This window comes from Cervus canadensis, chromosome 1 (assembly GCF_019320065.1).
Source record: "Cervus canadensis isolate Bull #8, Minnesota chromosome 1, ASM1932006v1, whole genome shotgun sequence".
In the NCBI taxonomy this organism is placed as follows: domain Eukaryota; kingdom Metazoa; phylum Chordata; class Mammalia; order Artiodactyla; family Cervidae; genus Cervus; species Cervus canadensis.
In genome coordinates this window covers 94,295,930-94,322,660 of record NC_057386.1, presented here as the reverse complement: position 1 = coordinate 94,322,660, position 26,731 = coordinate 94,295,930, and the positions used below count along the sequence as shown (strand labels likewise).

Sequence of the window (26,731 nt, the reverse complement as noted above, 5' to 3'; positions counted from 1 at the left end):
TAAATTCTAACCTGTAAATACTCAAATAAAGTTAAAAAACAACAACAACAACAACTTTAAAATACAAAACTGATTTACATTAAATTAATGTCAAAACAAAATTCAATACTTCTCAGAAGTATCCAGCAAATCTCCCTCGATGGTTTTTATCAACCAATTTAAAAATATTTCAACAGACATGAGAAGAAGAGAGAAAATTTGACTCATATGCAAGAAAAGTATTAGTCAACAGACACATACAATTTCATATATGATGAAATTAGTGAAAAAGATAAAACAATCTTGTATGGAAATACTGAAAGATTTAAAGAAAAACATGAACACAATGGGGATAAACACAGCCAGAGAAATGAAAAAAAAGGACTAAAGCTAAAAGTCTTACTAGATATCATGCAAGTCTGAAAGCAATAGAATAACATGTGAAAAATGTTGAAAGAAAACAAAAGGAAAAACTGCTCCAAATTCAATATCCAGTAGAAATCATTCTTTAATGAAGAAAAAATGAAAATGTCTTTAAACAAAATGGCTGAGAAAAAGTATCAGGAACAGACTTGAATTTCACATTGCTAAATGATATTTAGTAGGCTAAAGGAAAGTTCAGAAATTTGGATTTAAGTGAAAGAATGAGGGGAATTAGGAAGGATAAATTTAAAAGTCTGTTTCTTTTACTTTTAATTTTTGAAAGACATTTGACTATCTAGAGCAAAAATAATACAATGTATTGTGAGGTTTATTACATATGCAGAAGTAAAATGTTTGACAATGTTACCACAATGAATGGAAAGGAGAGAGATCAATGTATACTGTGTTAAAGTTCTTATATTTTATGTAAAATGGTAACATGTGAAGATACATAGTAATATATTAAAGCTGTATGTTAAGAACAGACGTTTCAGTTACACCTTAAAAATCAAAAAAGAGCTACAGTTGATAAGTTAATGTCAGGGGTTTTTTGTTGGTGGTTGTTGTTTAGTCACTAATCATGTCTGACTCCGCAATCCCATGGACTGTAGCCCACCAGCCTCCTCTGTCTACAGGATTTCCCAGGCAAGAATACTGAACTGGGTTGCCATTTCCTTCTCCAGGAGATCTTCCCAACTGAAGGTTCAAACCTCAACTCCTGCAGCTCTTGCATTACAGGCAGATTCTTTACCCCTGAGTCACCAGGAAAATCCAGAACAAGTTAATAAATAATTTTGAGATAAACAACAAAAATCTAAAAAATATGTACTCCAACAGAAGGCAGAATATAAGAGAATAACAAAAAAAAAAAAAAAAAAAAGAAGTGATGCAACCATTTGAAAACAGATAGCATGAAAGAACAGTTAAATCCAGTGAGAATTATCCCAGGATAGAGATGTTGACATTCTCCCAAAACTATCAACTTTAAAAACTCTTTCATTGAAAGGAAACAAAATGAGAATTTAGGGAGGGACCTGATTCTTCAAATATTACGTGTTCTTAAAGCTTTCAGACTTTCTTTAGAATTTATGTCACAAGGGTAGAAGAATTCAATTTTGGATATTAATTACTTTGGACTAATTTCTTTGAAACTTTAATCTTTGAAGTATTATTTCTCTCTGGGAATTTAATAATTAGATTATATATTAAAATTTGAACATTTCTATGCTCTCACTGTTGCATAATTGGAGTATCTTGATATCATGATTTAATCTAATTGCAGAAGCTCTAAAGAGCCCTATTGAACAGTATAACTAGACATAATGTAGCACGGGAAATAGAAAAAAATCTTCAGGCTTTGGAATTAATGGCTTAATGTACTGTCCTGTCATGTTCAGCTACTTCAATCATGTCTGACTCTTTGTGACCCCATGGACTTTAGCCCACCAGGCTCCTCTGTCTGTGGCGTTTTTCAGACAAGAATACTGGAGTAGGTTGCCATGCCCTCCTCCAGGGGATCTCCCTGATCCAGGGATCTAACTCGGCTCTCCTACATCCCCCACATGGCAGGCAAATTCTTTACCACTGAGCTACCTGGGGAAGCCCAATGTACAGTCCTACTATATTTCAAAGGCTTCTGGAAGAAAACATATAGCACCCACCAGTAGTTCTCAGGGATGCTACAAAAAGGCAGCAATGGTCATTAGGCTAGTGAGTGAGTGATAGTTGCTCAGTTATGTCTGACTCTTTGCAAGCCCATAGACTGTAGCCTGCCAGGTTCCTCTGTCAATGGAATTCTCCAGGCAAGAACACTGAAGGACATCCTTAGGTATGAGTGTCCCCAAGAACCACTCTGAGAATAGAACTTAGCTCAGATAGTTGATCTGGGGAATGAACCCAGAAAGCACAAGTTAAAGATTAGGAAAAATAAGGTAGAGGAAAGAAAAACAGCACCAAAAAAGGCTCAATTCCAGTGCCGTAGGAATTGAGGAATCACGTAGAAGGCACCTGAGAATCTTCGCACTAAGGACTGGAAGCTGGGCTTCCGACACATCAACTCTTGTCCCCCACTGGTTAAGGACTGTACCTGGGGACATTCAACGCCTGGTACACCTGGGATGCACTGAGTGGAGTTGATAAAGCTTCTTGTGTCAAGTAAAGACCTAACTAAAGAGAGTGGAAGAAAGACAGATTCCTACATGACCAGCTGTCAGGGGATGTCCACCACACTTGAGGAGGGGTGGTGAGGTTTGGAGCCAATCATCAAAATGAAGGGGGAGACTGACTTGATACATGTCTGATCTCAACCCTTGAAGAAACAGCCACTCCCTATATGTTTATTTTCTGTTGGTCCTTTAATGGACCGGAACCTGCTGGTCTGGAGTCAACAATGAGAAAGTGAAAGAAGGAAGGAGGCTAATATTCCCTGGGTTACGCAGCTGGCTTTCACGTTCCAGGGAGTCAGCCAGAAATAGAGAGATAAAGAGAAAGAGAGGAAGAGAAAGAAAGACACAGGGACCAAAGCTCTGATGGAGCAAAGGTGTTTTAATCAACATGGTGTGGGCATATATACTATCTTACAAGGTAGTTATTCTCAGCAAAGATAAAGATTAAAATTCCAGACTTAGAAAACACAAGGCGATCCCTATTAAAGAGAGAAGAGGGTACTTATCACCATAATGATAAACTAACAAAGGGAATGCCTGGATTCCTCAGCCCTGAGAAAGGCGTGCCTCTCCTCTTAATTCCTGGATATTCAGGAATTAATAAGGACCAAAGGATTCCTAACAGATCCAAAACAGCACACAGGAAGCCTCCTATAAAATGCTTCCTGACAATTTTCAAGTCAAAATTAGGAGAACAAAGCTGGAAACTCTGATGAAGGATACACACCCCTGCATCACATGTCTCTGGGGAATCAAATTGTTGCAGCAGTAGCTCTCCAACTGGCATCAGGAGGGTTTGTTTTCACAGGACCTCCTACCTCCTGACCAGGGCATTCAGTAGTATGAGTGCACCCTGAGAATGTGCATTTTAAAAAATTATATTAACAAACTTATTTATAAAAGAAAAATAGACTCACAGACATCAAAAACAAACATATGGGTACCAAAGGGGAAAGTGGGGAGAGAGATAAATTAGGAGTTTGGGGTTAACAGATGCACACTAGTGTTAAGTGTTAGTTGCTCAGTCATGTCCGACTCTGCAACTCCATGGACTGTAACCCTCCAGGCTCCTCTGTCTTTGGAATTCTCCTGGCAAGAATACCGGAGTGGGTAGTCATTCCCTTCTCCAAGGGATCTTCCCAACCCAGGGGTGGAATCATGGTCTCCTGCATTGCAGGCAGATTCTTTACCATCTGAACCACCAGGAAACCCTAACAGATGCACACTGCTGCTGCTGCTAAGTCACTTCAGTCGTGTCCGACTCTGTGTGACCCCATAGATAGCAGCCCACCAGGCTCCTCTGTCCCTGGGATTCTCCAGGCAAGAATGCTGGAGTGGGTTGCCATTCCCTTCTCCAATGCATGAAAGTGAAGTGAAAGTTAAGTTGCTCAGTTGTGTCCGACTCTTTGAGATCCCATGGATTGATGCACACTACTTTGTATAAAATAGATAAATATCAATGCTCTATTGTATAGCATGTGGAACTACATTTAATATCTGGTAACCTGTAATGGGAAAATTTTTTTAAAGAATATATACATATATATATGTACACACACACACACACACACACACACACACACATATGGGCCTCCCTTGTGGCTCAGCTGGTAAAGAATCTGCCTGTAATGCGGGAGGCCTGGGTTTTTTTTTTTTGAGGCCTGGGTTTTATCCTTGGGTTGGGAAGATCCGCTGGAGAAGGGAAAGGCTACCCACTCCAGTATTCTGACCTAGAGAATTCCATGGAATGTATAGTCCATGGGGTCTCAGACACGACTGAGAGACTTTTTCAGTTTCACTTGCACATGTATTATGTATAACTAACTCACTTTGCTATACACCTGAAACTAACACAAAAATGTAAATCAACTACATTTAAGTAAAAATTTTTTTAATATTAAAAATAAAATAAGTTGTTTGTGCTGCTTGCCCAGGAACCATAGTTAGAGAATAACTGAGCCAGGGTGTAACTCTCAAAACCTCTCTCTCATCATCCTCTGATAACTCACAGTGGGAGGAAGAGAGAGGAAGAACTTGTCCTTTTGCTCCCTGCTTTCTGAAACTTACTACTCCCAGGAAGATTTTATTCCCATCTTTGCTTTGTCCTTGCTAAAAACTTAGCTGGGAAGGCTCCCTGAGACAAGGTGAAGAAATTCAATTTCATGATACAAGAAAAAGCAGGCCACTGTTGCTCCAGACTAAAGCTGCTTTATCTACAAAGCTTTATCAGTAATGAAGGTGATGCTTTGATATCTATATAACTAACTCCAAGTGTTGTTTCCAAACTCTGAAGGAGAAAAATAGGGGCATTCTACATAAACATTCTATAAAGCCAGCAGTTTTTTGCAGAAGTTTTTGACATGAATAGAAAAATATCCACTTGCTATTATGTGTAAGGTCTTCAACAATAAACGAGAAAGAAATAACTGCATGCATATGGGTCTATTTTGAATATGGACGAGCTTTCTGCCCAGAGGGTAGTGTAAACACCAAATGACATTTAAAATTTCATACATTCTGTATCCTAAGCTGAAGATCTAAAGACAATTCGCTTTATGTAAAAAGAAAAAGAAAAGCATGAAATGAATTCCACTGGTAGAGTCAAGCTCCTTTGATTTATACATAATGTTTCTTCTGGCAAGGACACAGAAGCACTCTCATATTTCAATAATCTAATTTTGTATTGTTTGAAAAGAAAAAGGGCTATTGATAGACTTTTATTTAGCCTGCACCCTGGGATATTTAAATAGACTTTGCACTTCAAAAACACTCTTTAACAAATTCCAATGACTTGTGGTATTTGCAGAGGTTTTTATGGTAATCAATAATATATTTTATTTTTATTACTAATTGACAAACTGTTAAGATATGTTAAATTTCCTATGGAAACTTGATTTTCTAAAGTTATTTTTAACCTTTTATAAAAGGTGGATGGAGAATGCAAAATGAGTTAAACTAGTTTCAGAGATTTATTGGGTCCATAAAAGTGCTATTTGTCTAACTAATTTGCATTTTCTTGCATGTTCATTGTATTTTTCAGTGTCACAGTTCCTTCTCAACCGTTCCTCTGTTATTGGCTTATAACTGTTCTGAGTGACCTCAATTTTACTATATTTACTTATACACAAATCATACATTTAAAGTTATTATGCCAAATATAAATATAAAATAAAGAAAAGGGAAACATTGAAAAGAGACAAATCACATTTTAGCAAATCACTTGCAGGCTATTATTTTTAACTAGTCTTATCATTTCTAAATATTTTGTTATGAAGCATTATTATTCTATTATTTTTTTGCATAATATTTTGACCTACCAGAATACTTTGTGATAACAGGACTAGTTACTTACTCAGTATTTATTCTCACCTTTCTTCCTTCCTTTTAAATAATTGAATACTTCATTGTTGTGAATGACAAAACCCCAATGTCAAAGAAACATCGTTTTCAATCTCTGTATTTAGAGAGCCAATGCAGTTATTGTTGGCACTCTCTCTCTATTTTTTTTTGGCACTCTATTTTTTTTTCCATTTATTTTTACTAGTTGGAGGCTAATTACTTTACAATATTGTGGTGGTTTTTGCCATACATTGACATGAATCAGCCGTGGATTTACATGTGTTCCCCATCATGAACACCCCTCCCACCTCCCTCCCCATCCCATCCCTCTGGGTCATCCCAGTGCACCAGTCAAAGTGGGCTCTCAGTGTCAGGCACTATTTTCCTTCCTCTTGCTTCCTTTTTCCTTCTTGAAATGTGAAAATGATGACTAGAATTTTCACCTCCATTTGGAAACATTGAGAAAGGAAGCAACATGCTAAGCACAGGTGGGGGAAGCATAGCATGGTGATCACGTTGTGGAATTGACCTCCTGAACCCCTCATCTGGACTTCTTTTACGCATAAGAAAACCACATTGGTATCTCCTTCAAGCCTCTGCTATTTGGTGTGTCTGTTACAGCTGCTGAAGATAATCTATTACCAATACATGCAAAAGACATTTTCTACCCAGCTTTTTTACTTATTCAAATAAGCTTAAATATGAAAAATTGATCCTTGAAATACACCTGTTGGCTTCCCTAGTTGATAAAAATGCAGTAGAACAAGGTGTTTTTCTTTTTCTTAGTCAGCTGTTGAATTTGATGAACTAATGGTAGTCTACACTTCATTTTTTCCCCTCTCAGATAAAGCCAGAACTGGAAAGTTAGATCTAAACATCTGGGTTGTCTAAACATCTATCAAATTTTAAAGGTCCATATACTCCTTTATATATACTTGACCTAAAGAAGTGTATTTTTAATAGACAGAAATTGCCAGATGCCTTAAAAAGATGTTCTGAGTGAAGGTTTTACATTTCTTTCTCTCTCACCCTGTACTAGTAGTATTTGACCAAGGTGGATATCGCAGTTAATTTTTCAAATTATTTCTCATGTTCTCACCTATTTTCTTACCTATCACTTCCTTACCTTATCATTTATTCTGCAGTCCATCACTATAATCATTCTTTAACAACTTACTTACATTTCTAGTACCTGTCTCTCTTCCACCTACTCACCTGACAAAATAAAATGCTGGTTAAACCCAAATCTCTTCTCTCTATGATTGCAAATGCACAACCAGCCACAACAGAAGAAAAACATATCAATATTTATCATCTCAAGGATACCCAAAGATCTGAACAACATTCCAACTACATACTGCTATTTTCATCATCCTTCCTACATACCATAACTCTCTTCTCCTCAAAGCACTAAAGCTCTGAACTCTGCATCCTCAATAGTTGATATTCCTCATGTCATGAAACAATCCAAGTAATGCAAAGAAGATTTTCTCATGCTCCCTCCCTGAGCATCTTTCCCAGTGTCTTCCTCCTGACTTAAAGAGATTAACTGCCAATCTTTCAAAGAACAACTCTTCCATTTGTGTACTGGATTATATCAACTTTTAAAAGATTTGAAAAAAAGAAAAAAATAAAAATAGAAGATTTGATTACTACAATTTTCCTCCTTTTCTCTGATATGAGCTACTTTTAATTTTTATTGGATTACTCACATCAACATAAAAGATAATCACATCTGCAATTTTTTATAAAATCCCTTCTCCTAATCTGACATCACTCTCCAGTTAAAGCACAGTTCTCTCTGTTCCCTATCAATCCATATAATATCATTGCTTCTCTTTGCAAACCCCATCCTTTCATGAAAACATTTATACCAAGAATTTCAAAGCAGATTAAATGTAGTAGGAGAAAATAGGAAAAGACTAGTTTTAGTCCCAAGTTTAGGAATCTTTGTTCCCTGAAAAAGGAAAACCTTAGTGCTCAATCGAGGTAATCACTGCTAATATTGAATTTGTAATGCTAAGCCTGATAATGGTAGAAAATTCACAGTGTTTCTGAGACCTCATTATTCCTTTATTCTTGTATTCCATCTTCAGAAAAAAAAATCTGAGATCAGAGTAAATAGTTCATCCACAGGAGGGATGAAATCAGAACACTTCATTTCCCCAGAAACTCTCGGGGCACAGCTTATGACACAAATGCCTCCGGTTGGGCTCAAAACCTTCTTCCTGGGCTTCCCGGCTGGAGGACGGCAAAGGAGCGAGTTATGTAAGAAACCTACATCAGTTGTGAGTGGGCAGCAGACACTCGAAAGAGCAGCCATTCAGAAAAATTCTCATGCTTTACATCACAATCACTTGAGAAGCTTATCAAAATGAAGATTTTAAATCAAACGTCTATAAGGTGCTGGTGAAACTCCAGTTCTATATTTTCGATACTTTTTCCTGTTATCCTGATGCACTTAGAACATGCACCATGCACTGTTCAACAAACTAGCAAGAGTTCTTACACAGCTGCTACTTAGATGGGACAAACCAGGGCTGAAAGTGAGGATGAGAGACCAAAGAGGTTATTTAGTGTTGTTGTTCAGTTGCTAAGACTTGTCCGGCTCTTTGGCAACCCCATGGACTATCCTGCCAGGCTCCTTTCTCCATGGGATTTTCCAGGCAAGCATACTGGCCTGGTTTGCCATTTCCTCCTCCAGGGGATCTTCCCAACACAGGGATGGAGCCCATGTCTCCTGCATTGGCAGGTGGATTCCTTACCACTGAACCATCAGGGAAGGAATGGTTAGCCAAGAACAAAACTGGAGAATGTTTCTCCCTAATATATATATATACACACACACACACACACACACACAGACACACACATGTATGTATATATGCTCAAAACAAAAAAGCACAATGCGTTAGTCTTGACAATTCATCTACTAGCCAGTAAAAATTACAACGAAGAGGGAGGCAACAGCCAAACCTGCTGCAACAACCACTTCACCACGGATGCAGCACCCACATAGCAAACATCGCCCACACACACTTATCCTGTCTTCCCAAGACTGTGTGTCCTCCAGGATAGTTGCTGTCTCTGAATGTCCTACTCTAAACATCTGAGACCACTGGGAACAAGCATGCTTCACTTCCTTCATATCCTGTCTGCTTTCTTCACTGCTTTCCTTGAAAGTCCATTTCTAAGCCTTAACCCATGTCTAGTTGACAACAGTAGTTAAACTATTGCCACAGTCATTCCAAGTGTTTGATCAAAATCCACCAACCTCCAGCTTTAGAAAGATTTATTGAACATAAATCTTTAAGTTAAAGGAGATAAGAAAGGATATTACAAACAAACAAAAAGCAAATGGAAAAAGCTTGGACCAAGATAGCAACAAATCAGACCTCCAACAGACTGAATCTTATCATACACTGATTTTATTTTATTAGCATACTAAATGACATCTATCAGTGGCCATGACACAAGACTAAGGGTCAAAAAAGTATAAAAGAGGGTGGCATCTTACTCTTCCTTCCCTGGTAGACTAATGCAAATGCTTTCTCATCATTCACCTCAGCCCTCCTTCCTTTGTCTTTACTCTTTAAAATTTAAATTCCTTTCATCAGGCGGGCAAGAAAGTTAATCTGTGACCTTAGTTCCCACTTTTCCATTCTTTGGCCACTGAATAAAGCCTGTGCTCTGTCAATCTCAGGCTTGGTTTCATTATTTTCTACTTTATCAGACCAGAAAACGAACACTCAGCAACCAAGGCAGCAGGAGTGAGGTCTATTAGACTTAATCTGGTAATGAAACCATAAGCAGCTCCCTAGCCTTTTCACGCTTTTTTTCCCAATATTTTCTTGATTTCCAGGACATATTTCTCTTACACAGGGTGCTCATTCTAAGTCTTCATTTCTCCAATTGTTAACCTCAGCTCCAAGGCTCAGTTCTCTGACTTCAAATCCAACTATACTTATCCTAAAATGACTTCGTCAAGCTCCAATTTATGACTTTAAATCCAGTCTATGCACACTGATACTATCAAAATATTCAACTTTGTGCTGTCATTCTGATCTTCAGACTTACATACTAAACTGCATACTTGACTTCCATCTGGATAATTGTACAGAAGTTAGCTTGTCAAAACAAATAAACAAACAAACAAAAACCAAAAACATTAATCTTACTCAGTCTCCAAATATGTTTCTTCTCCATTGCAGTTGCCATTATGACCATAGATCTAAATGTTTCCTTCAAATTCCTTAGGTTCTTTTTAAAGATCCCTTCTTATATTCACAAGCCATTCTTCAAATCTACTTTCAAAATATATCCCCAATCTGGCCACTTTTTACCTCTTCATCATTAACACTCAATCTTAAGTCACGTTTATCTCTCCTCTAGACTACTACTTAAAAAAAAAAAAAAAAGCAGATCTCAGTGCTTTCAATCATTTTAAAACAAACCAGAACATGCCATTTCAAATAATAAATGTTTAATATAATAATATGTTATAATAGAATGATATTCTGGCTAAAATAAGGATAGGAATCCAATTTCTTAATTATGTACAGGGATTCATGTGATCTGTCTCTCCAGTGTCATTCCTGCCAGTCTTTTCTTAATTCATACCAATCACACCAGCCACGTTGCTGTTCCTACAGAAAGCCTAGTAAATTTCTGCCTCCTTTTTGTAAATTATAGAGTAAATTAACATATATATCTCTATGGGAATTAATTAGTGTGTATTAATGAATCATATATGCAATTCTATATCATCAATTCAACTAAGTAAAATTTGAATTAAGTCATAAATAAAATAAAGCACTGATTATCAAGTTGCTATCAGCCTACTTTGCCAACACTTATAGCAATTAAATTGATTATTGAAATTATAAAACTCAGTTCAGTCACTCAGTTGTGTCCCACTCTTTGCAACCCCATGGACTGTATGTAGCACACCAGGCCTCCCTATCACCAACTACCAGAGTCCACCCAAACCCATGTCCATTGAGCCAGTGATGCCATCCAACCATCTCATCCTCTGTTGTCCCCTTCTCTCCTGCCTTCAGTCTTTCCCAGCATCAGGGTCTTTTCCAATGAGTCAGTTCTTCCCATCAAGTGGCCAAAGTATTGGCCTTTCTTAATCATTTGGGATGGTCTTTGAATATCTACTAAAGAAAAAACAATTAAAACAACCCCACATTTCTTACCATTCACTTGGAAGATGTGAGTCTGATAGATGTTTTCATAGCCCTCTGCATAGCAGGTGTAATTCCCCATGTGAGTTGTGGTAACTTTGGTTATATACAAGGACCCATCATCTCCAAAGTCCTATAGAAAAAAGGCAAAATTAAATAGAATTAGCCATTTATCTTTAAAATATTTTTTATCAGTTCACATTTTAAAAATGTGTACTCAATAAAAAGTAAATTAATATATTTAAATTATCAAAATGACCACCGTTGATGGTTAGTTAGTTCAATAAACTTGGAAGACTTTATGGGCTATACTTACTTGTCTCAAGTTAAGTTTTGTTTTTTTTTAAGTATAACTTCTTAATATTTATTGGAAATACATGGGCTTATATAAAATAACTGAATTATTATATATTTATTCTAATTCAGCTTACATTTAAATTAATAAAGGCATATATTTTTTTTCTTATTTATAGCTAAAACAAACAGCTCTTAACCACATTCCTCACATTTGCAATTTTTATACCCTTTAATTATATATTTACCCAGGAAAAAATATTAAAGCTGTGTGGTCTCAGAGATGGAATTTATAGCCATATGAATAGATCATGACTTTTTCAAGCCTCCTGGAAACAAGCAGTACATCAGACAAAAATGACTGTGGCCTTTCAAATTTATGAGGAAACATGCGTAACCATTAAAAAAGAACAAATAATCTTGCATTTCTTGTCAAAATCAAATTCAAGAATCATCTCTGAAACAGTAAAGATGAAAAAAAAATACTTTGCTTTCATAAAGGCAATGAATATACTGGCAAAAATTATCTCAATCAAAGTTTTCAGAACTTTGGAAATAGACAAAGGCTTGCACCAGCCCACAGAGCATTTACTGGAAAAAGTGGCTGCCTCTCAGAAAGAACAGTGAGGCTGATAGTTTCCCTCTCTTCACAGCTGCATAGAAGCCTTGGATCACCAACTTTGTGATTTGACTAGCAGTGAAAATCATCATCCCTCAGACCTCAGAGTGGGAAAGAACGTATTTAAAACTCCTCCAAGATGCCATCCTCAGAAAATCATCACAATCTAACCTATGTTGCTGGTCCCTGAATATTTCCATTTTAATGACCTTTTATGTGAGCAAGACTTGGAGCTGGGTCTCTCCCTGTAAATAGTCCTGCCCCTAAAGCTAGTTTTTGAAGAGAAATATCAGCATTTGTATAACATTACAGCTTCCTATGGCAGAGATATGCAGTGGAGATAGCAAGAACATCAAAACTCTTAGAAACAGGAAGGTGTCCACAAAGGAGTTTGAAAAGATCTGCATATTCCAGGAATCTAGAAGCCCACAGAAATGTGTAAGACTATGTGTACAACTAGAAAATGTAGACTTTCTTTACATTTTAGGAGTAAGAGAGAATACATAATTTCTCATCTCTATCTAAGCTTGAGGCCCTGCAGAGGCAGAGCGAAGGCTTAGACAGATTTGTAACACTTGCAGAAGTATTCATTGCATAATGCAAAACAGAAATAGAGCCCTGGACACTACATAATGATCAAGGGATTAACCCAAGAAGATATAAAAATTACAAATATATACACACCCAACATAGGAGCAACACAATACATCAGGCAAATGCTAACAACTATTATAGGGGGAACTGACAGTACCACAATAATAGTGGGGACTTTATCTCTCCACTCATATAAATGGGTAGATCATTGAGACAGACAATTAGTAAGGAAACATTCAATCAGTTGGACCTAATTGATATCTATAAGATATTTTATCCAAAAAGAGTAGAATCATGCCTTGGTTAGTTTTAAAAAATTGAAATCACTTCAAGTAACTTTTCTGACCACAACACTATACAATTAAATATCACCTACAGGGAAAAAAAAAGTGTAGAAAATACAAACACATGGAGGCTAAAGAATACATTTCTGAATAACCAACAGGTCACTGAAGAAATCAAAGAAATCCAAAAATACCTAGAAACAAAGGACAATGAAAACACAACTCAAAACCTATGGGATGCACTAAAAGCAGTGTTAAGAGAGATTTATAGCAATACAAGTCTATTTCAAGAAACAAGAGAAAACAACCAACCTAACCTTACACATAAACCAACTAAAAAAAGAAGAAGAGAAACAATAGCAACAACAACAACAATAAAGAAAAAACAAAATTAGTCGAAGAAAAGAAAATATAAAGGTCAGAGCAGAAATAAGTGGAAACAAAATGAAGGAGAGTAGCGAAGATCAATAAATCTAAAAGCTGGTTCTTTAAGAAGATAAACAAATTGACCTACCACTAGCGAGACTCATCAATAACAAAAGGGAGAAGACTCAAATCAGTAAAATGAGAAATGAAAAAGAAGTTATAATGGAAAATGCAAAATCAAAGAATCATGAGACTACTAGGAGCAACTATGTGCCAATAAAATAGACAATCTGGAAGAAATGGGCAAATTCTTATGCTTAAAAAGCTTGAGGCCTTATTTTTTTCTTAAAAAGCCTTATTTGATTCTTAAAAAGCATAACTTTTCAAAACTAAAATGGAAAGAAATAGAAAATGTGAACAGACTAATCACAAGTATGGAAACAGAAACTATAAAACTTCCGACAAAAAAAAAAGCCAAGGGCCAGATGTCTTCACAGATTAATTCTACCAAATATTTAGCAAAGAACTAAAACCTATCCTCAAACTCTTCTACAAAATTGCAGAAGGAGGAAAACTCCCAAATTCATTCTAAAAAAACACTATCATCATGATAACAAAACCAGTCAAAGATATTACAAAAAAAAAAAAGAATATTACAGGTCAATATAATTGATGAATATAGACGCAAAAATCTTGAAAAAATACTAGCAAATAGAATGCAGCAGTAAAAGGATCATACATCATGATCAAGCAGGCTTTAACCCAGGGATGCAAGGATTCCTCAATATACACAAACAAATCAATGTGAAACATCATATTAACAAATTGAAATATAAAAACATATGATTATCCCAAAAGATGCAGTGAAAGCTTTTTGATAATATTCAACACAAATTTATGATAAACAAAAAAACACCAAAATTCCAGAAAGTAGGTGTAGAAGTAACATCAGTTCAGTTTAGTCCATCAGTCATGTCTGATTCCCCCATAGACTACAGCACACCAGGCTTCCCTGTCCATCACCAACTCCCAGAGCCTACTCAAACTCATGTCCATTGAATTGGTGATGCCATCCATCCATCTCATCTTCTGTTCACTTCTTCTCCTTCTTCAATCTTTCCAAGCATCAGGGTCTTTTCTAATGAGTTAGTTCTTTGCATCAGGTGGCCAAAGTATTGGAGTTTCAGTTTCAACATCAGTCCTTCCAATGAATATTCAGGACTGATTTACTTTAGGATGGACTGGTTGGATTTCCTCCCAGTCCAAGGGACTCTCAAGAGTCTTCTCCAACACCACAATTCAAAAGCATCAATTCTTTGGTGCTCGGCTTTCTTTATAGTCCAACTCTCACATCCATACGTGACTACTGGAAAAACCATAGTCTTGACTAGATGAACCTTTGTTGGCAAAGTAATGTCTTTACATTTCAATATGCTGTCTAGGTTGGTCATAACTTTTCTTCCAAGGAGTCAGCATCTTTTACTTTTATGGCTGCAATCACCATCTGCAGTGATTTTGGAGTCCCCCCAAAAATAGTCTCTCACTATTTCCATTGTTTCCCCATTTATTTGCCATGAAGTGATGGGACTGGATGCCATGATCTTAGTTTTCTGTATGTTGAGTTTTAAGCCAACTTTTACACTCTCCTCTTTCACTTACATCAAGAGCTTTCTGCTATAAGGGTGGTGTCATCTACATATTTGAGGTTACTGATATTTCTCCCAGCAACATACCTTTACACAATAAAGGCCATATACCACAAACACACAGCAAACATTATCCTCAATGTTGAAAACCCGAAAGCATTTCCTGTAAGATCAAGAACAAGACCATTACTCTAGGAGGTGGTGATACTATATATAGAAAACATTAAAGATGACACTAGGAAATTATTAGCACTAATCAATGAATATAGTAAAGTGTCAGGATATAAAATTAATATACAGATATCTCTTGCACTCCTAATCACTACAATGAAAATCAGAAAGAGAAACTAAGGAAACAATCCTATTAACTATTGCAACAAAAAGAATAATATATAGGAATTAACTTACCTAGAGAGACAAAGGCTTGTTTGTAGAAAACTTTAAGACTGATAAACAAAACAAAGGTGACACAAGCATATGGAGAGGTATACCATGTTTTTTTTGTATTGGAAGAATCAATATTGTGAAATGACTATATTACTCAAAGCAATCTACAGATTCAATGAAATCCCTATCAAACTACCACTCACATTTTTCACAGAACTAGAACAAGCAAGTTCACAATTTGTGTGGAAACACAAAAGGCCCTGAATAGTCAAAGCAATCTGACAAAGAAAAGTGGAGCTGGAGGAATCAGCCTTCCTAACCTCAGACAACACTACAAAACTACAGTCATCAAGACAGTACGGTCCTGGTACAAAGACAGAAATAATGACTAATGGAACAAGATTAAAAAGCCCAGAGATAACCCTGCACACTTATGGACACCTTATCTTTAAAGAAAAGACAGAATCTTCAATAAGTGGTGCTGGGGAAACTAGACAGCTAAATGTAAAAGAATGAAACTAGAACAATTGCCAATTCCATAAACAAAATAAACTCAAAATGGATATAAAGACTTAAATGTTAAAGCCAGAAACTATAAAACTCTTAGAGAAAAGCATAGGTAGTGCACTCTTTGACATAATGACAGCAAGATCCTCTTTGAACCACCTCCTAGAGTAACGGGGGGGAAAAAAAGGACCTAATAAATTTAAAAGCTTTTGCACAGCAAAGGAAATAGTAAACAAGAAGAAAAGACAACCCTCAGAATTTTGGAGAAAATAATTGCAAACCACACAGCTGACAAAGAAGTAATTTCCAAAGTATATATGCAGGTCCTATAGCTCAATATCAAAAAGAAACAGCCCAGTCAAAAAGTGGGCAGAAGACCTAAACAGACACTTCTCCAAAGAAGACTTTCAGATGGCCAATAAACACAGGAAAAGATGTTCAGCATCCCTAATTATTAGAGTAATGCAAATCAAAACCCAATGAGGTATCATCAAAAAATCTACAAACAATAAATGCTGAAGACAATGAGGAGAAAAGGGAAACCTCTTGCACTGTTGGTAGGAATGTAAATTGATTCAGTCACTATGGAGAACAGTATGGAGATTCCTTAAAAAACTAGGAATAAAACTACCATATGAAATACTGTTTCTACAACTGGGCATATACCCTGAGAAAACCATAATTGAAACTGATACACGTACTCCAGTGTTCATAGCAACACTATTTACAATAGCTAGGACATGAAAACCTATATGTCCGTTGATAGATGAATGGATAAAGAAGATGTGTTACATATATACAATGAAATACTACTCAGCCATAAAAAAGAATGAATTTGAGTCAGTTTTAGTGAGGTGGATGAACCTAGAGTTGTTATATAGAATGAAGTAAGTCAGAAAGAGAAAAATAAACATCATATATTAATGTATATATAGTAAATCTAGAAAACTGGTATTGATAAACCTATTTGCGAGGAAGGAATGGAGATGTAGATATAGAGAATGGGCTTGTGGACACAGTGGGGAGGAAGAGAATTGGACAAGTAGAGAAAATAGGATTGACATATATACAGTATAAAATAGATAGCTGATGAGAAATGCTATATAATACAGGGATCCCAGCCTGATACCCTGTGATGATCCAGAGTGATGGGATGGGGGAAGAGGGAGACTCAGAAGGGGGCTGATATATGCATCAGTCAGTTCAGTCAGTCAGTCAGTCAGCTCAGTCACTCAGTCGTGTCCGACTCTTTGAGACACCATGAATCGCAGCATAATTATGGCTTATTTGTGTTTCTGTATGACAGAAACTAACAGAACATAGTAAAGCAATTTACCTCCAATCAAAAATAAAAGGAAGAGCATCATGCCAAAGTCTGGAACACATATTGATTCAAAGCTTTTAATTAAGTCTCTATGCAGTAATTAGCTCACCACTAGGTACCTGAGCAAAGATTGCAGTAACCACATAAGGAAAGTAAAGAAAAATAGATACATTAAACTTTAATAAAATTAATTAAAAAAAAACACTTCTGTTCCCCCAAGGATACTGTTCAAAATGTTAAAAAATACCCTTCAGAAAAGGAGAAAATATTTTTGAATTATTTGTTTCATAAGAATCTTGTATCCAGAATATGTAAAGAACTATGTAACTGAACACTAAAAAGACACCTAATCAAATCAAAACAATGGATAAAGGATTTGAATAGTACATCTCAAGAAAGATTTACAAATGAGCAATAAGCACATAATTTAAAAATCTAGTATCATTAGTCACTTGCTACTGCTACTGCTAAGTCACTTCAGTCGTGTCCGACTCTGTGTGACCCCATAGACGGCAGCCCACCAGGCTCCTCCGTCCCTGGGATTCTCCAGGCAAGAACACTGGAGTGGGTTGCCATTTCCTTCTCCAATGCGTGAAAGTGAAGTCGCTCAGTCGTGTCTGACTCTTAGCGACCCCATGGACTGCAGCCTACCAGGCTCCTCCATCCATGGGATTTTCCAGGCAAGAGTACTGGAGTGGGGTGCCATTGCCTTCTCCATCAGGGAAACGCAAATAAAAATCTCAATGTGATACAACTTCAAACTTGTTAGAATGGCTAAAATTAAAAAGATGGATAATAACAATTTTGGAAGGGTGTGGTAAAACAGGAAGCTTCAGACTTTGCTGATGAGAATATTAAATTGTGCATCTACTTTGGATCACAGTTTGGCAGTTCCTTAAAAAGTTAAACAAAGAGTAATTATATGTATAAAAAATTCACTGCTAGGCATATACTTAAAAGAATAAAAACATTTGACTGTACATAAACTGAACATGAATGTTCAAAGTAACCTAAAAGCAAAAGTAACTCTAATACCTATGAATTGTTGAATGGACAAACATGAAATCATACATCTATACACAGTAAAACAATTTTCTACTTAAAAGGAAAAGATACAGATATATACTACAACATAAATGAATATTGAAAACACACTAAATGAAAAAAAAAAGTCTATGAGTCTATTTGTCTATTTGTATGAAATATTCAGAATAGCCAGAACCATATAGGTACAGATTAGTGGTTATCAAGAGCTGAGGGGATGGAATGATGGGATACGGCTTCTAATATATACGGAGTGATACTACTCTAAACTGCAATCATAATGATGACTGAAAACTTTTGTAAATATACCAGGAAACACTAAATTGCAAATTTTAAAGGGGTTTGTTTTATCATATGACGATTACATTTCAATAAAACTGCTATTAAAAATAAATTATGCATGGAATACATAAATACAAAAAATGAAATATACTAAAATAAAACTGTGTATCACCTTGTCTAATGAAATCTTTATGAGTATGGAACAATTTATAAATCTAGAAAGAAGGAATAATCAATATGTTTATATAAAGAAGAAACACTCTGAACTACAAAATATTGTAAGCATTAAAAGATAATAAACCACAGGATATCTATGCAAAATAAAAATAACAAAGCATAAATGCATTGTAATCCTTAGTTGCAAAGCAGTTATTGTGTCAGAAATTGCTCTAATTCATAAATATTGACATATTCAACCTGTAAACCAAATCTATGAGACGAGACTTCTAAAACCCTGCTGTTTGGGCAGAAGATACTAAGAAATTAAGTCATCTCCTAAATTTCACTTGGCCCTTAATTAGTAAATAGATCCAGGCTTGAAAAGCTGGGTAGGCTTATTCCAGAATGTGGGCTTTAAACCCCTATACATGGTACCTACCTTGTCAATCATGGATTGACCTAGTGATTTAAAGAATAAAGAAGAAAGTGAAAACAAAAATGTCCAAAACAGAGATCAAATATCCTGGTAGGTTTGAAGAAAACAAGCTAGAAATACAGTGGAAGTTATGATGAAAATGGAAGAAGGGAACCTGGACAGATCTCCTGAGGTCACAAAACAACAGCATTTAAAATGAGTCAACAGTCTCCCTGCTTTCTCAACAACAGAAAATAAAGACAAATAAGAAGGTGCTGATTCACTCCCTCCTCTTAAAGTGTAATTTGTAATACCTTCTCTTAAGGCAACATTTATTCCCATGTTCTTACTGTTATAACAATTATATCTAAGCATTTATAATTTCCTTTCAATTTCTTTTAATGAAATTACTATTCATTTTTCTTTTTCTCAACTGTAACTATTGGGTTGGCCAAAAAGTTCTTTTGGTTCTTAAGTAAAAAAATAAAAGACACATTTTTCATTCTGACCAAAAAATTTATTGAACATCTTCACTACTTTGTTCCACGATCTTCTGCCATTTTCCAGGTGACTTTATAATTCCATCTTCCCCAAACTTTGTATCTTTTTGAGCAAAGAACTGTTCTAGGTGCCTTTTACAGTCTTCCAGGGAATTGGAAGTTTTTCCATTCAGAGAATTTTGTAATGACTAAATAAATGGAAATCTGAAGGTCCAATGTCTGGTTAATAAGGCAGATGAATCAGAACTTCCTAGCCAAGCTGTAAAAGTTTTTGCCTGGTCATCAAAGAAACATGTGCTTTTGCATTATTTTAATAGAAGATTATGCATTTTCTGTCGAATACTTTTGGACACTTTTCATCAAGTGCTGCTTTTATTTGGTCTAACTGGGAGCAGTACTTGTTGGGAAATAATTGCTTGGTTTCCCAGAAGGAGCTCATAATAGAGGATTCCCTTCCAATCCCAGAATATACACATCACCTTTGCATAAAGACTGGCCTTTGGTTTGGTCGGTGATGGTTCAGTTCTCTTACCTTACAATCTCTTTTCTTCCACATTATTGCACAGTATGCACTTGTCCTTGCCTGTCACAATGTGCTTTAAAAGTGGAATATTCTCCTTGTGTTTAGAGAATCACATATGGAAATACAGTCAAGTGGCTATTTTTGGCTTATGTGGAACACAAACATCAAAGCAATTAGCATAATCAAACTGGTACGAATGATTTCCAATGCTTGATTTGAGTATTGGTTATCTCTCACATAAAATAATGATTATGTTGATTGTTCTCAATGAATGTCTCAATTTGATCTCCATCAACTTCAACTGGTCTCCCAAATCATGGAGCATCATCCAGCGAGAAATCTCCAGGGCAAAACTTCACAAACCACTTTTGACACAGTCGATTCATCATAGTACCTTCTCCATATACTGTACAATTCATTTTGTGTGTATGTATGTTTCAGTTACACTTTATCTTTCTTGAGATAATAAAGCATAATATGCCAAAAATGCTTTTGCTTCCATATTCAATATTAAAATGGCTACACAAAAACTCACAAATTTTGATTTTTTTTTAATGCACACTGATACGGAAGCTCATAATACAATCTTACAAAAATGCTTCAAATGAAGTTCAAGAAAACTAAGTCCTACTAGAGCCATTTTGTGGGAAAAAATGAACAAATATTTTGGCCAACCCAATATAAGAGATTAGTCATATCATGTTTTGGCACCTCCCAGGGGGGCCTCATGGACTTGCAGGAAAAGCCTCATATCTTGCCTGATAGGAGAGGACTTAGAGATTTAACCCTAATAAGGATGTCAGTGTGTGACACCAATGTGTCATAGCATCCCCTATATGACCATGGGTTATCTAAAAACAGGGATTCCACACCACCATTTAGGCTACAGAACAGAAATGCCAAACAGAAAGGTCAGACTTAACCCTCAGGTTAACACTAAAGCAGGTAGGTGGCATATAGCTGGGTATAATATGGGAGAAAGCCAAACATCTGTAGAGATCAATTAAGTATGATAGAATTAAAATATTTTGAGAAACATTATAAGCCAAAAATAATTCTTGATAACCTGAAATTTCATAGTAAGATTCTCAGTTAGCGTAAGGCAAGCAAGCACATAGAACATGCACATACAGGAAAGACTCCTCACAGCAGAACAGACAAGGGAGACCAAGTCAGAACAAAGGTGAAATCCCTCACTGAACAAGAATAAATGGAAATCATCATAAAAACCCAAAGTATGTCTCATATGTGTCATTATGTTTATATTTATTTATGCCAAACTGTACACAGGTCTCTTAAAGTCAATTTCCAAATAATACTTTTTAAAAAATTTTTTATTCTGTATTGAAGTATAGCTGATTCCCAGATGGTGTTATTGGTAAAGAACCAACCTGCCAATGCAGGAGATGTAAGAAATGTGGGTTCGATTCCTGGGTTGGGAGGATCCCCTGGAGGCAGGCATGGCAACCCACTCCTGTGCTCTTGTCTGGAGAATCCTGTGCACAGAAGAGCCTGGCAGACTACAATCCATGGGGTTGCAAACAGTCGGATGCGTCGGAAGTGACTTAGCAGGCATGTACAGAGTTGATTAAGATATAATGTTGTAATAGTTTCAGGTGAATAGATCAGGGACTCAGCCATACACATACTTATATCCATTATCACCAAAACTCCCCTCCCATCCAGGCTGCCATATAACATTGAACAGTGTTCCATGTGCCATAGAGCAGGTCCTCATAGTTTTAAATATCCACAAAACCTGAAATAAACAACTTTTCCAGATGTTTTCCTACATAACTACCTACAAAGCATTGTCCTTTCCAGATTACTATAATCAAGATTCTTTCACCCAATGATGTGAAAATTTTCCACGAATATAACCTTTAGAATGTTTATTATTTTATTTTTCTATGTATTATTCTGCAATGTGAAGTCCCTTTAACTTAGATACTTTCTAAATTAGCATACTGTGTGACCCCCTTCTAATTTCTATATCTTTTAATATTTTTTCCTGTTTCTTTCAAGTAGAAGCAAAATCTTCCAGACTCAAGTTGTTTCAATATATCATTTTATAATCACCTTCTCAAACAGCATTTCTGAATAAACAAGAGTGTCTCACCCCTTCAAATGAAACATGGACTGCTTCACTACATTTATAATACAACTCAATAAATATTTATTGAGCACTTAACTATGTCACACACTGTGATAAATAATTTAAATAAATTATCAAATTTTACCCTTAAACAACTTTTTAAAAATGTACTACTGTTAGCTTCCTTTTATATAGAAGAAAATTGAAATATGCTGATAATTTGGGGATGATCTGAGATCACCAACTGCTGTGATCTGAATGTTTGCCTCACCACACACTTCATCTGCTGAAATCCTAAACTTAATGTGAGAGTAGGCCTTTGGAGGTTGATTAAGTTGTGAGGGTGGGGCCCTTAAGAATGGAATTCATATCCTTGTAAAAGAGACTGCACAGAGATGCCTTAGCCATTCCATGCTTTGATGACACAGGGAGCTCTGGTGGTGAACTGGGAAAAGGGTATCTTACCCAGAATACTAATGTGATGCCTTGATCTTGAACTTAGCCTCAGAACTGTGAGAAATACTTTTTTGTTGTTTATCCCATCAATCCTGTAGTCTTTTGTAAACAGAAGCCCAACAGAATAAGACATCAACCAAAGAAAGCGGTCTAAGATTAGCATCCAAATGGTCAGATTACAGAACAGAACTCTTGTTATTATGCAATTGTTCAATGTTTCTTTACTTTGTTACAATATTGCTTATGTTTTATGCTTAGGTTTTTGTTGTTGTTGTTGTTTGCTACCAGGCATCTTAGTTCCCCAATCAGGGATCAAACCCACACTTCCTGCATTGAAAGGCAATCTTAACCAGTGGACCCCCAGGGAAAGTGAAAGTGATGTCACTCAGTCGTGTCCGACTCCTTGCAACCCCATGGAATGTATCCTACCAGGCTCTTCTGTCCATGGGATTTTCCAGGCAAAAGTACTGGAGTGGATTGCCATTTCCTTCTCCAGGGGATCTTCCCAACCCAGGGACTGAACTCTGGTCTCCCGCATTGTAAGCAGACACTTTACCATCTGAGCCACCAGGCAAGCCCCCAGGACCTCCAGGGAAGTCCCACACAATTCTTAAACCATATTCCTTTGCCCCAATTATTCATTATTTTAGTGAAGCTTCAAAATTACCTGTGGAGATTTTTTCATATGGTTACATCAGCCCTATGCTTTACCTCCATCCTGATTCATCATTTCTACTCTTCGTATTTCATTTTCTCAGCATTTTTTACAATCTTAAATAGATTAAAACAACTGTGTGATTTGGATGCTCGGCCACGGTTGAGAGTTATGGCTTTAGAACAGATGCTACTTGAATTCAGAGACAAAATCTTGCACTTATTCTAAATCCCCATCACACCTTTATAATCTTGCTGCAAATAGATTGTCCATAAATATTTCTTCAGTGATTAAATCTTTATGAACCTCCATACCATTAGAAAGTTGCCTCAAGGCACTAATGTCTGGAAAGTCAATAAAGAAAAAAAAACACCTAAAATCATTTATTTTGTTGCGTTGATTGGTTATATTATTTAAGGCAGCACAAAAGGAAACTAGAAAAAAGGAAAATCTGCAGCGCATTTCTAAAATTCAAACAGTTTATAGCGACTATTTATTGACTATAATGAATGGTTTAAGGGTAGTAATGGCAATGTTTAATCACCTATAGATGACAGGCAGTGATCATTCAGAATGTACATAGTAATAAACATAAGGTCAGATTATACCAGAAAAAAACAGCAGAATTTAAGGCCTGCATTTATCCACAGACATTTGTTACCATTAAAAGATAAATTCCATTCATTAGAAAATGGTAATAGTTTGAATTTAAGTTTGCTTTCCTATTTCATATTATGCTTTTACTGATAGTTTCAAATTGCCTGGTCCCAGTATTACTAGACTTTAAATGAGGTTTTCCATGTAATACACACTGTTTTGATATACACAGACATTAATTTCCTTTCTAATTTCAGTTATGCTAGCATGTTTTACTTTGTAATGTTGTGAAAGTTATTTTACTAGATTTTTAAGTGTACAAAACATATTTTCATAAAATAGCAATAAAAGTAATTTAAGACAGCATCTATATATTGAAATTGATGAAAGTTCTATAATCTCATAATTTATATGGTTTTTCTAAAAATTATGGAAGTTTCTTACCAATCTTTTTTCTTAGATGTTTAATCTATTACCAGTTTAAAAGCACAGTGAATGATAAAATCAAATAATAAAAATTCAATTTGGTCAATACACTTCTTTTAATAGCTTTTTTCTTAAAACAAAGAATTTAATGTATCAATTTAAAAAAATAGAACAGTAAACTAATATGAGTGAGAAATACTTTGAAAAACAAACAAAAAACAAAATTTTGATGATTGGGGGAAAATTGAAATAATAAAACTGTGAATAACAGTATTATTTGAGATATATGTAAATAACTATATAAATTATATTTAATTTCACTTAAGAAAATTACTCACAAAAAGTTTCCATCAATATAATAGTAAGTAATAAAAATAAGCAAAAATATCAATCACTTTTATAGACCCACTCTTCAAGGTATTTTGCATATGTGCGGAGTCAGATGTGCCTTGAAACTGATAGAGTTACATTTCAGAGCCCTTCATTTATATAAGCCCTTCCCAAAGGCCTGAAAGTAGCCATGGAATGTGTTTATATGGACATACATTTTTGTAAAATTTAGAAATACATTTATCTGGCTGATTCATGTCAATGTATGGCAAAAACCACTACAATATTATAAAGTAATTAACCTCCAACTAATAAAAATAAATGAAAAAAAGAGATACATTTATAATTTTCTGTGACTTCTTTTTTTTATTGGAATTAATATCCTATGTTATAGCTAATTGTCAATTATAATTTTTGTCCTATTTCTTATACAGAGCATCTTCAAAATGTAGGTGCTCTAAAACATGAAGATCCATATAACTTTGAACTGTAATATATCAGTTAACCATATTAATTAGCTACATTTGACAATATGTTTTACACACAAATAAACAGTGGTCAGGAAGGTTGAATAACTTCTCTATGAAAGAAGGCTATTAAGTTAATAACACAATATTCATAACTAGGCCACCTGAATCTGCTTCTAAGGTCTACACTTACTGACCCAAGTGTCTTCATGGATGGATCCCCAATCTCAGTGTCATATATATTTAGGACGCAATACTGCTCAATTTACATAAAATCCAAAATAGGCAAAAATAAACTGTGCCTTTTAGAGGTAAATATCTTTATGGTAAGGATAAAAAAAATAGCAAAGAGCTGGTTAACATATGGCTCACGGTAGGAATCATAACTGAGGAAAAGAAAAATATAATGAGGAGCAGTATACAAGGGCTTCAGGTGTGTTTGCCATACTATATTTTTAAATGAGTATTGAGTCTAGTTATCCATGTATTATTTCACTTTAAATTGTACACATCTCAGGCTTATCCTTATTTAACTGTAATATTGAAATATTAAAAAAGTAAAACTCAAAAAAAAAACTAGGATGTCTCTAGGCAGATAAGTATCCTCCTACCAATACAGGGGACACAGGTTTGATCCTGGTCCAGGAAGATTCCACATGCCATAGAGCAACTAAGCCCATGCATCACAACTACTGAGCCCATGGCCTAGAGCCTGTGCCCTGCAACAAGAGCGGCCAATGCAATGAGGAGCCCGTGCGCCACAAGGAAGAGCAGCTGATGCTCTCTACAACTAGAGGAAACTTGCATGCAGCGACAAAGACTCAGTCCAACCAAAAAAATAGTAAAAAAAAAAATTTTAAATATTTACTAAACAGTAAATCAACATACTTCAAGTACATAGCTTCCCCTAAGTATATGTAGAAATTCTCAAAATATCTTTTTATTTTAAATAGAGAGGAATTGCACTTCTTAATTTAGTGAACTAAAACCATTTTGATTTTAAGCTATATTTTGGGGTATTTCAAAGAGAATAAATAAATCCGTATTTTGGTTTCCTCAAAAATATTAATGACATAATAACCAAAGTTACCTGGAAGCTGATAACTTTTATGCAATTAGTGAATTAATGATATGTATTATGGCTCCATCTTATGATAGATATATGAAAAGTGTACTGATCCAACAAGAAGAAGAATCTGGGCCACCTGCAAAATCATATTCTTAAACCTATCAGAGTGCTGACTTCTTTGAAAAGCAATAATGAGGGAAAATCTGGGGAGAGGTGGAGTGAACTTCCAGACAGACAAGACACAGGCACTCACTCACCTTGCCCAGAGCATTACAATGACACAAGGCAGGCATTTGCAAGGCATTAAAGGTAACAGCTGACTTCTTAAGGACCCGCTAAAAGCTGAGCAGCCACAGCTGTGAAAGCAGGGAGTCCTGGGGGCACAGACATCTACAGCCCCTTCTCCATGGACCAGCAGTTTGCTCCTGGAAAGACTGGGGGCAGGAGACAGCAGAGGAAGCATCCCTCCCATCACAGCACTGCTGAGAGAAAAAACAGTTCTTGCCTGGATCCTTCTCCCCAGTGGAGTAAATTCTTCAGCTGCTGAAAAAGGGCAGCAGATCCTGTCACTTTCAGTGGGTGAAAACTCACGGGGCT

The 26,731-nt window shown here is 35.8% G+C and overlaps 1 protein-coding gene across 4 annotated transcripts in view; it reads right to left on the bottom strand.

The window, feature by feature from the left end:
* FSTL5 (follistatin like 5) overlaps nucleotides 1-26,731 on the bottom strand; it is an 851,448-nt gene that overhangs the window by 203,877 nt on the left and 620,840 nt on the right. For all 4 annotated transcript variants that reach the window (XM_043487302.1, XM_043487320.1, XM_043487311.1 and 1 more), the window contains exon 8: nucleotides 11,108-11,228. In XM_043487302.1, coding sequence (XP_043343237.1) covers nucleotides 11,108-11,228 — 121 coding nt within the window. The remainder of the gene's footprint in view (nucleotides 1-11,107; nucleotides 11,229-26,731) is intronic.